Source organism: Olea europaea, chromosome 12, assembly GCF_002742605.1.
Source record: "Olea europaea var. sylvestris chromosome 12, O_europaea_v1, whole genome shotgun sequence".
In the NCBI taxonomy this organism is placed as follows: Eukaryota; Viridiplantae; Streptophyta; class Magnoliopsida; order Lamiales; family Oleaceae; genus Olea; species Olea europaea.
Window position 1 is genome coordinate 14,038,241 of NC_036248.1, and position 13,108 is coordinate 14,051,348.

General features: G+C 29.1%; 1 protein-coding gene across 4 annotated transcripts in view; it reads left to right on the top strand.

Annotated features, from left to right (window-relative positions):
- The first annotated feature begins 12,288 nt into the window (after positions 1-12,288).
- Positions 12,289-13,108, top strand: part of LOC111405781 (heat stress transcription factor A-7a-like) — a 13,649-nt gene continuing 12,829 nt past the window's right edge. For all 4 annotated transcript variants that reach the window (XM_023034812.1, XM_023034815.1, XM_023034813.1 and 1 more), the window contains exon 1: positions 12,289-12,853. In XM_023034812.1, coding sequence (XP_022890580.1) covers positions 12,515-12,853 — 339 coding nt within the window. In that variant the 5' untranslated portion in view covers positions 12,289-12,514. The remainder of the gene's footprint in view (positions 12,854-13,108) is intronic.

Sequence of the window (13,108 nt, forward strand, 5' to 3'; positions counted from 1 at the left end):
AGAAAAATAATAAAATAATTTATAGAAAAGTTAGTTGAAATAAAAGATAGAGAAAAATAATAAATATATTTTGAAAGTAGTAAAATTAAGTGTTAAATATAGAGAACTACGTGTATTTCAAATTTTAATGATCTAAATTTATAAATAATTTTCAAATGATAGAATATACTCTTAAAAAATAGAGAGTCGTGCTCTAAGTTCCTCTTATTATGAACCTTCTCTACAATTTTGCCAAAAAATTATGGAAAATTAAAGAGAGCCCACGCCGCCGTCTATATCTCCGCCTCGCAACTCATAACAGCCACCATATCCACACCCAGAACCACCATTTTTACTACTATTACACATTCACGAATCTGATGCAAATGCACTGGAACACCATGGCTGCCTCAAGCAGAAGACATAAAAATCATGCCCCTCTTACCCACCCACTCGAGAGGAAATACCCGCAAATAACCTAAATAGAAGAGTGAATTGTGATATTAGACCTGAAAAGATAGTTGTTTGAAGAATAACCTTTAGATAATAATCTTTCCAAAAATACCCCTGATAGAGAATTTGCAATCAAAGCCATTACAATGTATAAAAATTAGGTCCCTAAAGAAATATAGATCATGAATCTTTAATAAATTTAAGCCCAAATATTATACAAAATTTTACTAATCTAAGAAATGCAACATATAATGAATTAAATTATTTAAAAGAAGATCTGAAGATTTTCTTTACAGAATATTTAGATTCAAAATTAAAATATAAAAATGTTTATATAGATAATAGAGCAATCAAAATAGAAAATGATATACATAAACTAATTCTTAAACTGGAAAGAAGAATTAACAAACTAAATATAATTATTGAAGAAAAAGTTTTGACAAAAGATAATGAATTTTATAAATTCTATTATAGTATTTTAAATACTTATGAAGATCTTAATTGTCTTCAAAATCTTAACCTCTCCGCTGCAGAAATGGTATTAGAGCCATGTTACGAACCGAAAATTATGATGAATATAGTAAATAAAGAAAATATAATTGAAGAATTTTTGAAAGAGGTTGAAAAACATAAAAAATCAAGTTATCCTTACTTACCTAAAAATACCACAAATGAAAGTTTTGAGGATATACACAAAAGACTAGAAAATTTAGAACATAATTTACAAGTAGGAAATGTTCTTTTAGATAAAAATCTTAAAGGAAAAGATAGGATTATAATTAATCCACCTCAAGATTTTAGGATAACACAAAAAGAAAATAATAAAAGGAAAAAATATGAAGAAAATCAATATATGATGACAGATTTAGAAGAATTAGAACAAAAATTCTTAGAATTTACTGGTGAAAAGTATGATGAATATAAAAACAGTTAGAAGAATTAATTGAAAAAATGGAAAATACAAAGATGAATACCAATCCATCATCAAGCCGAAATATAAAAATAGAATTCAGTAGTGATGAAGAATATGATTATCCTTATCATACAATAATACCTATTAACGAAGGTATTAATCAATATAGAAAAATACAAAAAGATACACTGAAAATATAAGAAAACAATCCATAAAAGAAATAAATCCAATGAAATCTTATAATGAACCAATCCACACAACAGAAATATGGTTAGATCTAGACTGTGTAGATAAAAATAAAACCATTGAAACATGGATGAAAAGTACAGACTTAGCAATACAATTTAATAAATGGGAAACATATATAGCTTTTGAATTTATAGAACAGAAATTCAGAGGAATTGTTTCTGAATGGTGGAGAAAATTACCAGAATCTATAAAATGAAGAATAAAGTATGGAGAACATAGAACTGAAGTATTAGATAATGGAAATACTTTAAATGATCAAAATGTACAAGAAATATTAAAAAGGTTTGAAAAAGTCTTAAGAACAGAGTTCTTGGGAGATAAATATGCTTTTAATGAAGAAGATAGAAAACAAGATGAATATAATGAAGGAATGATAGCAATAGAAAATTCAAGGATATGTGATATGTGTGAATTAGAAAGATATACATATAAATTTGAAGAATTATACTATATATTAAATCAAGGAGATTATCAAGAAAATAAGCTTATATTAAAGTCTTATTTTACGAAGTTACCATTCCCATGGGGAATTAAGTTATTAAAAGAATATGAGAAATTATTATCTTTAGGAGAAGAGGAAGGAGTAAAAATAGATAGTCTTGGAAATAGGATTGAATTTACAAAAAGAATGATAGACATGTGGTGTAGAGAAACTCTAGAAAATAAGAAAGCATATAAAATAAGAAAGAATTCTTTGTGTTGTCACAAATATATAGGCCAAATTGAACAATTTGGATGCCATAAAAAAAAATATAAACCATATAAGAAATATAAAAGAAAATTCAAAAACTACAAAAAATTCAAGAAAAGAAATTTTAAACCACACAAAAAATATTTCAAAAAAAGAAATTGGAATAAAAAATCTAAACCAAGAAATATTAAAAAATGTAGATATTTTATCTGTAATGAAGAAAGACACATTGCCCCTCAATGTCCCCAAAAAGAAGGATAGACAGAATATAAAAACTCTTAGAATTTATGAATAATTCCAAGATGATAGTGATATAGAACCAATTGAATATTTTGGAGATTTAAGCAGTGAATGCAGTAGCATTTATGAAGTAGATACATCCTCATCAGAGGAAGATTCTGAGGAGATAATATATATGAATCAAGAGATACAACAAGCGGATCTAGAAATAGAAGTTGAAACAACTGAAGAAGTTGAAGACTCGATAGAAAGTATAAATCAAGAAATTACCTTTGATATTAAAAAATACAAAGGAATAATCAAGAAAATATTAGACCTACAAGAAAAAAATGTATTCCATCAAGAATTCTTAGAAATACTACCAAGAGTAAATAAAACAATTGTAAGTATGAATTATAAATAAATGTCTATCAATATAGAAGATACTATAGGAAAAGCAAGAATTTCTATAATTACAAAAAAATGGGTAAAACAAAAGTTATACAAAATTCCAGAAAACATAAGAAACAGATTGAAATGTATTGAAATAGGAGGAATCCAGATAATAGTAAAAGGATTCTTTAGAGAAGGTATGAACATACCAATAAAAATATATTGTATGGATAACAGAATCTTACAAGATCCTGTAGATGCTCTATTATGAATAGTTGTAGGAAACTTAGTCTATCAAAAGATAATATTTACAGTAAAATCAAATTATTCAATATCACTAATTGATGAAAATATTGACCAAAGTTTCAATCTATATTATAGAATTGGAAACCTGAAAATGTTACGAAAAAGTAAGGCTATTAGTATAAGCATAAAATCATTTTTTGCTTTTAGTACCTGCCATCATAACAATCTAAAAAAAATAACTAATAATATTATCATACATAAAGATTTTAAGGAATTAGCACAATATATACCTCCTAGAAAATACCAAGAACATGAAGTCACTTTACCATAACAGATAATGCTTGATTTCAACAAACAAGCTAGAGAAATTAATTCTGAAGGAAAACTGATAAGAAGAAATAATGTCAGCCTAGAAGGAGATAATCTTATTGCAAGATTCCCCTCCAGACAAAACTCTAAGATAAGCAAACTCAAAAAATTAAGTATTGTTGGACCATCAAGTTCACAATATTATATCAAAACAAAATATGTAAATCAAGAAGGATATAAGAAGAATCTTCTTATCCTCATAGACACTGGAGCAGATAAAAGTCATGTAAATGCTAAATTTGTTAGTCATCTAATAGATTTTGAAATACCAGAACCATATATATTCAAGGATTATTTAGGAAATAATCTTGAAATAAGAAAATATGTAAAGTTCTCTCTTAAACTTATGGGAGAAGATCAGAAAGAATACACTAAAGAAATAATTTTATATAAAGATGAATTATATGAAGTTGATTGTTTACCTATACTACTAGGAATGAACTTTCTTGAGGAATATAGTCCTTATAAAATTTGCCAATGATATTTAAAAATAACAATTGATGATAATCCAATCATCATATCAAGAATAGATGAAAATATGAAATCATTATTATCATGGAAAGAGTAATTAGTACTAATCCCATGAGTCCATATATTGAAATTACACTCAATATAAAAAGTTATTGTAAAATTAAATTAAATTCTTACTTAGATACAGGAAGTACAATAAGCTTATGCCTACCAAATGTATTACCATCTGAATACTCGAAATATAATTCAAAGAAGATCGTCACAACTACAACAGCAGGAGAAAATAAGGTAATATACAATAAATATGCTACGCAAGTACTTTTTCTAATTTCCTTTAGAGAAGTATTTGTTGATACAATATATATGTCAACCACAATTGAATATGATATTTTATTAGGACAAAATTTCTTATTAAAATATACACCATTTACACAATATATTGATAAATATATGTGCACATAAAATAATTACACCAAAAATAAATAAGGCTGTTAGCATTGCATATGAAGACATAAACCATCAGAGTTACTCAACTCAGCGTGGTGGATGTTGGAGTACAGAAAAATTTAAACCAGTTACTGTCTTAAAAATGACAACAGAAAATATGTTAGAAAAATTGAAAAAAGAAATTTCTGAAACATATTCTGAAAGTCCATTAGAAAAATGGAATACAGACAAAGTAAAGGCAAAAATAGAATTAATCAATCCAGACACTATAGTAAGAGTCAAACCCATGAAATATAGTGTAGATGACCAAAAGGAATTTAAAGATCAAATAAAAGAACTGCTAGGAGCCAAATTGATTAGGTATTGTAAAAGCCTATATAGCAGCCCAACCTTTATGGTTAGAAAACATAGTTAGATAAAAAGAAAAAAAACCAGGATGGTGATAAATTATAAAAAGTTAAATGAAGTTACCAAATTTGATGGATATTACTTGCCAAATAAGGACCCTTATTAAGCAGGTACAAAATAAAAAGATATTCTCAAAATTTGATTGTAAGTCAGGTTTTTGGCAAATCATGCTTACAAAAGAAAGTAAATCATTAACTGTATTTAGTACCCCCAATCCTTTAGGACAATATGAATGGAATGTAATGCCATTTGGGTTGAAAAATGCACCGCAAATATTTCAAAGAAGAATGGATGAGGTAATTAAACCAATTACTCATTTTTGTATAGCATATGTAGATGATTTACTTATTCATTCAAATTCTTGAGAAATTTCGTTATATTATAAAAAAAACATGGTATTACACTCTCTCAAAAGAAAGTTGAGATAGTTAAAACAGAAATAGAATTTTTAGAATTATTTATAAAAGAAGGAGAATTGCAATTGCAATCTCATATTAGAGAAAAACTTCAAAAATTTCCTGAAAAAATCAAAGATAAAAAACAATTACAAAGCTTCCTTGGAATATTGAATTATGTTGAAGGATTCATTGAAAATTGTGCCAAACTAAAAAATTATTTTCTTCCAAAGTTAAGAAAAATATAATGTGGTCTTGGGAAAAACAAGATTGTGAAAATATAAGGAAGGTAAAGAAGAATTAAATGTATTACCCAAACTTATAATTCCACAAGAAGAAGATTTCTTTATCCTTGAAACTGATGCGTCGAATAATTATTGGGGAGCAGTATTAAAGGTTAAAAAGAATCATAAAGAATATAAATATGAAAAGAATTGTTCTTGTTCTGAGATACTTGCAAGTTATATATCAGGAACATTCAAAGAAGTTGAAACAAGATATGAGACGAACAGGAAAGAACTCATTGCTATAAAAAGGGGAGTTCAAAAATATGAAGATTATTTATTACCAATAAAGTTCTTGATTAGAACCGATAATACTCAAATTAAAGCCTTTTTGAAAAATAATGTTGATCCATCTATTGCCAATAGATATATTATCAGGATACAAATTTAATTTTCATACTTCAAATTTGATATTGAATACATAAAAGGTAAAACTAACTTTCTTCCTGATTATCTCAGCGGGGACGGAGCTAGAGCAACTAAGGACGAAAGTCCAAATACTTGAAATAAAAGTTTCCTATTTGGAAACACAAATTCAAAATATCCAAGATAGCCTTCAAGGCAAAAATACAGCCCTTGAGGTAGAAGTAACTTGTACCAAGTCTAGTATCTCTTCACAGGGACCAATAAATACTAGCGCTCTCCCCGAGAATAAAGGGAAAGAGAAGAAAGTAATAGGAACCCCTTCACAAGGAATATTTATGCCTATTACTGGTAAAGAAGATATCAAAATGTCCACTAGGGAAGATATTCAAAATATCAAAAGCGAAGGTAGCTTTTCACATAGCCAAACTAAATCTAAACTTTATATTGAAAGAATAGATCCAAAAGATATTGTCAAAATATGCCATGAGGCAAAATTTTCCAGAAAAGAATACCATGAAGAAGTCATATTCTTTATTGTTATTTTTAATATTTTATCAGATTGGTATCTGAAAATAGGAAAGTGGATGAAAACTCTCCACTATACAAAATACAACAAGATAAACTTCTATTCAAGAGCACCAGCAAAAACTGGGTAAGAAACTATTTTGAGATAGGAAATATACTATGTATTTATCCTAACAAAGATCTTAAAGAAATAGCCCAACTTCCAGTCAACGTCAGGAAAGCTGTAAAAAGATATACTGAAATTGTCAAGACAACAAACATATACATCATATTTCATTCAACAACTATGGAATGGGATCCCGTTCTTGAACATATGCATTCATCATTTCATGTTATTAAAATGGGACTTACAAACCAACATTTTTTACCAACCAATCAAAATGTTGTTAAAAATGGATACCAAGATATTATAAATATGATGCCCTACAGAAGAGCAAAAGGGTACAAAGAAATATTCGAACATATAACTCAGATAATTACTGAGACAGAAAAAATATGGATTTATCCATCTGAAGACCATATAATCTACTCAAATGCAAGGATGGCTACAAAGGGAGAAGACATATGTTATCTTGACCAATTATTATTCGCAATCATCTCAAACCAAGTACATGGATCAGAAAATATGGTGAAAGAACTGTGCAAACTACTCTGAAATTATAGTGACCACCATTGTGAATACTGCGTAGTGGAAGATATGAGTCAAGCATCTCTCAACAGTAAAGAATTTCCTGCAGAATTCTTTGATTCGAAGATGGAAAAATGATAGTGACAAAAGTAGCCACTTATCACTACTTTAATAAAGAAATTTATTAAAAAAAAATTGTAGCTACTAAAAGACAGAAGATAGTACAAGAAAGTCTTCATAATTGTGACTACTTACCTACTGGTTGTCATAAGTGAAAGACAAATTCAAAGATAAGGTAGATAATTTCTAAAAGAGAGATCCACCTAACAAGAAAATAATGGAGAAATCAGTGGAGATAAGATTACTGAGCTACCCAACAAAAGGAAGGGGGAGACACCTGTCAAGAAAGGACTCTCAAAGTCTTCTATAAAAGGAGGCAAGAAGAAAGAAAGAAGTAGCTCGAAACAACTTATCTCTAAAAGATTTGAAAAAACACTCTGAAAAATCACATCTCAAAGAAATATCTTTTGTAATCTGTATACACCACTTGTATTCAGAAAATTTTTTAGATAATCAGAAGGGAGCAAAACTTGTAATAAGGTAATCACTTATGGAGTTCTAAACTTCATAAGGTGAGTACCAAATGTATGTGAATATAGATTGTAAGCATGTACTATTTCAGTTTATGAATATTAAAATAAAGTTTGTCATGTTCAACAAAACTTTCATAAAAGGATGTCGTTAAATTTCTTATTATTCCTCGGCAGTGCAGATAGAGATTTTAAAAGATTTTCAAAACATTGATTTTGAATGGATGTTAGCCATGCCAAAGTACCCGTCTTTGATGAATGGTTTAGGGGAAAAATGCAGTTTTCTAATAAAATCGTAGCACCTTGTGTGTGAGTTATCTTTTAAAATTTCATTTCAAGTAAAAACTTGATTCTGAAAAGAGTTTGAATAGAGGTGAAAACAGAGACTCTAGATACTGTGAGATAGCGTCTGTGGAAACACGGCTAGTTCTGTAGAATGAGAAATGCAACCTTAATTGAAAAACCTTTTTGCGGAAGTAGTTGTGGATCCAAATGATTTCAAAAAACATTTTAAACTCTTACTTGATTCAGAAGATTGATTAAGTACATGCAAAACATCTATAAGAGCATACTGGAGGGAAAACCTGTTTACTTCCATTTGATTACTGTAAGTTATTTACTCTCTTTTACATGCTTATGTTTTGATTAATTTTGATGAACAATTTACAAGTATCCACATCCACTTCTAATGATAATAATGATCCCAAATTATATTTAGATGAGAAAGATATTTCGCTTTTACTTAAATTAGCTGAAAAGTCTGAAGACATATTTTCTGTTGGCCATGAAAAACTTGAAGAAATATATAGAGATATAGATTATTATTATAAGCATAATATAAGACTTGATTCTGTAAGAACTAGTTGAGTAATAAAAAATGTAGAAGATATTATAACTAAACATAAAGATATACAAGAAGAAATTTCAGAAGGAATAGTTCTAGGATACATAACTAAGAAAGGTCAGTCTAGAATCTTTAAAGAATTATCAAGATACAGAGAATATTTAGTGGTGTTTGAAAGATTGAAAAATATAAACATAAGTCCTGATTAATGAATCTCTAAAGGAGAAGAATATTGAAAAACTTAGAAAAGATACAGGATACATATTGCAAATAATAAAAGTAAGGGTAAAATATTATTTCAAATAGTAAAGGCCATTGTAGAAAATAGAACCAATATTCTGGTCATTTAGAAGACTGACCCCCCACTCAATCAAGAAAAAAAAGGCAGTTGAGAGCAGCATTAATTTGAAGAAGAAATGTAGAGGCATGATTTGTTCACATCGATTCCTGAAGTTCGATTTGCAAGTTTCAACAATCGAATGTCTAATCTACTATAATTTTAAGTTCTTTTTTTTTTTTTCCATCTTCTTAATTATTTACATCTTTTGATCTCAATGGGGTGATACGTTGTTGACCGAGACTTACGTGGGTGTGATCTCAACGGTATGTAACATCACTAACGTTACTCATGACTCACCTTAAACTTTAAAGGCTGAAACAATAATGACAAATTATTTTCGTGTGCATATTTGGCTAAAGCTTTAAATATATGCAAAAAGTAGAGTTTTTAGATCAATAATGTATTTGTTGGTCAAATTTATAAATGACTATTTTTTTTTTTAACTAAAACTAATCTTAATTCTTTGTATAATATTCTCCATAAAGTTTAAATTAAAATCAAAATCTTAGTAGATTTTGATTAAAGATGATGCAGTGGTTTAAAAGTTATCGATCCCTTGAAAATGTGAGAAAAATTAATTATTGATTTTGACATTTAAATTTTATCAATTTTTAGGGTGACGTCTAGCACATCGTTAAATTTGAAAAATTTTAACTGTATAAATTAAATGGATGACGTCTCTAGCTCAACTTCTTTAAATGGATTGTGTGTTAAACATCATACACATTTTCCTTGTCATGTAAATATTTTCAACTCTGCTCCCTGTCCTGGCTTGGGGACAAGGGCACCATGTGGCGCCCCTGTTTTCAATCCTGTCCCCAAGCCGGGATAGGGGCTTTTCAAATATTTTAGGGGGATGAGCCACACTTGATGTAATCTACATTTCTATTGAAGATTTAAATTTTGATAATTTAATATTCAGAGTAGGTGAAAATATCAAAAAAATTATGTTATAAGCAACTTAGTTCGTCAAATTTTAAAGATGTATTAGAAATATTTTTTTATAAATCTTATAAAAGTTATTATATTTCACAAGAATACAATACCATCCTATCACAAGCAGTCAAGCACCCGACTTATCTCCTCTTCTTTTACATGTTATCTATTTCTTCATTCAAAGTTATGAATGATAAATGTCTTCTAGCATGGAAACATTTTCCTTCATGGAATTAATTTATATGACCACTCATCTCACGACACCTATGGTTGATAATAAGAACAAATTAATGCTAAAATAAATTAGTCACTCTAGTATTTTCTAGAACATCACAAGAAGGTTCATTTTCAAATTATTAAATTCAATAAATTATTAATTATCCATATACGAATCCAAAAAGTCTGTGGGCTGTGGCCTTTGTTTATGCAAATTTAGTATTATAATTATAATTTATTAAAGTAATGCAACTTGGCATAAGATATTCTTCCTTTTCTCCATTTGCTGGGTTGTCCTGCATTAACATGAAAGATATTAAATATTATTTTATTTTTTAATAAAATATGGTGGATGAAGGTTTTGTCTTCCTTACTTTTATTTTTCTAATTGAAATCTTCCTCATTTCGATGAAATAAAAAGAGACACGTAACAATTGACGTGTTGATAATTGAAAGCGAACTACAGATAAATATAACACATGTAAATATAAGAATTAAAAGGTTATCTTCCAACTCGAGATGCACTTGAACCTCTTCAATAATGTATCTTCAATGTACAACTAGGTATATCAACTAAATTTTGAGTCTGCGTTTTTTTTTTTTAAATTAATTTTTTTTTCTTGTCAAAGAGAGGTTAATTCTTACGAACGATGCAATTTAAAATATAACTTTACCTAGAAATTTTGACGACAAAGAAATTTATTTATTTATTGTTAAAAGAAGGTTAATTCTTTAGAACGATGCACTTCTAAATATAACTTTACCTAGAAATTTTGACGAGGTTGTGTCACCTTTACATATCTTTGGATTGAACTATTATGCCTGCGAATTGGTTACTAGAGGAATATATCTACTCTCACTAATTTTTGAACAATAGGGCGTTTTCTTTTTCTGTAAAGTTTATTAAAATTGGACACTTTGTGCTTTGTGACATTAAAAAGAGGGTAATTTTGATTGCTTAGTTTTTCTATTTCAAATACTTATATTTAAATAGCTTTTTATGGCTTATTGTAGTTTCGACAAAAGTTAATAAAAAGTGTGATTAAAAAGTTGATAAAAATTGTGAATTAATTAAAATATGTAATTGAAATTAATTGTTGACTTTACTATAACTTTTTAATTTATACTAAATCAGGAAAAGATCTATTTTAATTGAACTTATTATTTAATAACAAAAAATTATTATGTAAATTAATTGTAAATTTCAATAATGCGACATAATAAATCGTTCGCTATTTAAAAACCATGCTCTATTCAAGCAAGTGGCAAAGAAAAAAAAAGTCAACCTTCGGCTCCTAAAACCTTAGTCATGATTGTCTGCAGGTAACGGTAATGATCACTGATGTCATACCCCAATTGTTGTAGTAAGTGGGTCTCACCCCTCCTCCACTTAAGAGCCTTCTGATCCTATTATTTTTTATTTGTGTTTTTTTTTTATCTAAAATACATTTTGAAATAATATTTTAATAGAGAATATGTAATTAAAAAATAAGATTTTAACTATTATTTCGTTACAACCATTCTTTCAAAATTTTTATTTTTTCGTAATCATTTTCAACTATACATTTTTATAATAAAATATTATTCACATAAACTCAAATTTACTTATTTTTAGTTTTTAATCACATGTTATTTAAAAATTTACTGTTCAAAAACTCATTCTTTCAAAAAACTGACTGTCAAACAAGGACTAAATTTCTCGTATTCTCTATTCAAAACCAAAGCCACTCTACGACCATGGTAGGTCACCCCACATGTCTATCCCCACTCCACCGTACCACTATGTCACCATAGCAAGAATTCCAGAACTTGCCCCCCAAGATATGGTCTAATAGTGCAAAAGACAAGAGTGAGGTTATCTCACGCCTTGTTGACAATCGCAGTGTGGAAGTTCGATTTCTGAGACATGGATTTGAACTCCTTGTAGGCGTAGTGAACAAGTAACTCTTGTTCTTTGGCCTGTTGGGGGCACATCTCACGATTTACCTATCTCACAAAGCTTCAGAAGCGGGGTCGTGGGGGCCCTTAAAGTTGGAGTTCAACCATTTTTTTTTTTTTTTTTTTTGGGAAGAATTTCAGAACTTTGTATGGAACCTTTCCTTTACCAAAACAAGACAGACAGGGCAGCTTGAGGGACCAAGATGTAGACTCTAGGATTTAGTCACTGTAACGTGGATACCTGAATATTAGGGAAAAAAAAAAAGAAAGACAGACAGGGCAATTTAATAAAATAAAAAATGCCACCTCCAATGTCCAAAATATCTAGAAACTTCAATTATAAATAAATTTCTTATTACTACTAAACTGGAATAAAACCCAGCTCTCTTTCTGGCGTTCATCACCTTAACTGCTCAAACGACCTTCCCAAAAGAGAAAGATAAGGCAAAATGTTTCTAAAAGTACACTTTATCTCCAATTTCTCAAATTTGCTTACACATTTTTGAAATTTTTGTTTCAAAATTTATGAATCCTGTAATTTTTTCTTTGAATTTCACAAGTTTTTGCATATCTTATAATAAGAATATCATAAGAAAAATATAGCAAACTTCATCATGAATCCCATATATCCAGTGAAGGAAGAGTATCCAGGAGCAGAAGGTTCATCAAGTTCAAGTCCATGGAAATCAAGAAATCAGCCTGATGGGATAGCGCCACCGCTTCCACCACCGCCGCCGCAGCCAATGGAAGGGCTGCATGATGTGGGCCCTCCGCCATTTTTAACCAAAACCTTTGAAATGGTGGAGGATTTGACGATTGATAATATTGTTTCTTGGAACAGAGGAGGGCATAGTTTTGTTGTGTGGGATCCTCATTCTTTTTCCACAACTGTTCTTTCAAGATATTTTAAACACAATAATTTCTCAAGCTTTATACGGCAGCTCAATACATATGTAAGTACTTATTATCGTTGAGATAAGTAGAATTTTCCCTCTTTCTTATTTCAATTTTTGTTGCAGGTTTGGCAAAGCTTGGAAAGTTTAAGCCCCAATAGTCATTCTGACTAATACAATAGTTATTTTCCTTTTTTAGAAAAAAAAATACATTTTTTAAAGCATAGCGAAACATGAATTCGTGATCTAGTAGAGTGTTTCATCTGGTTTGGGTTGTTGGGGGGGGGGGGGGGGGGGGGGGGGTTTTATAATTAA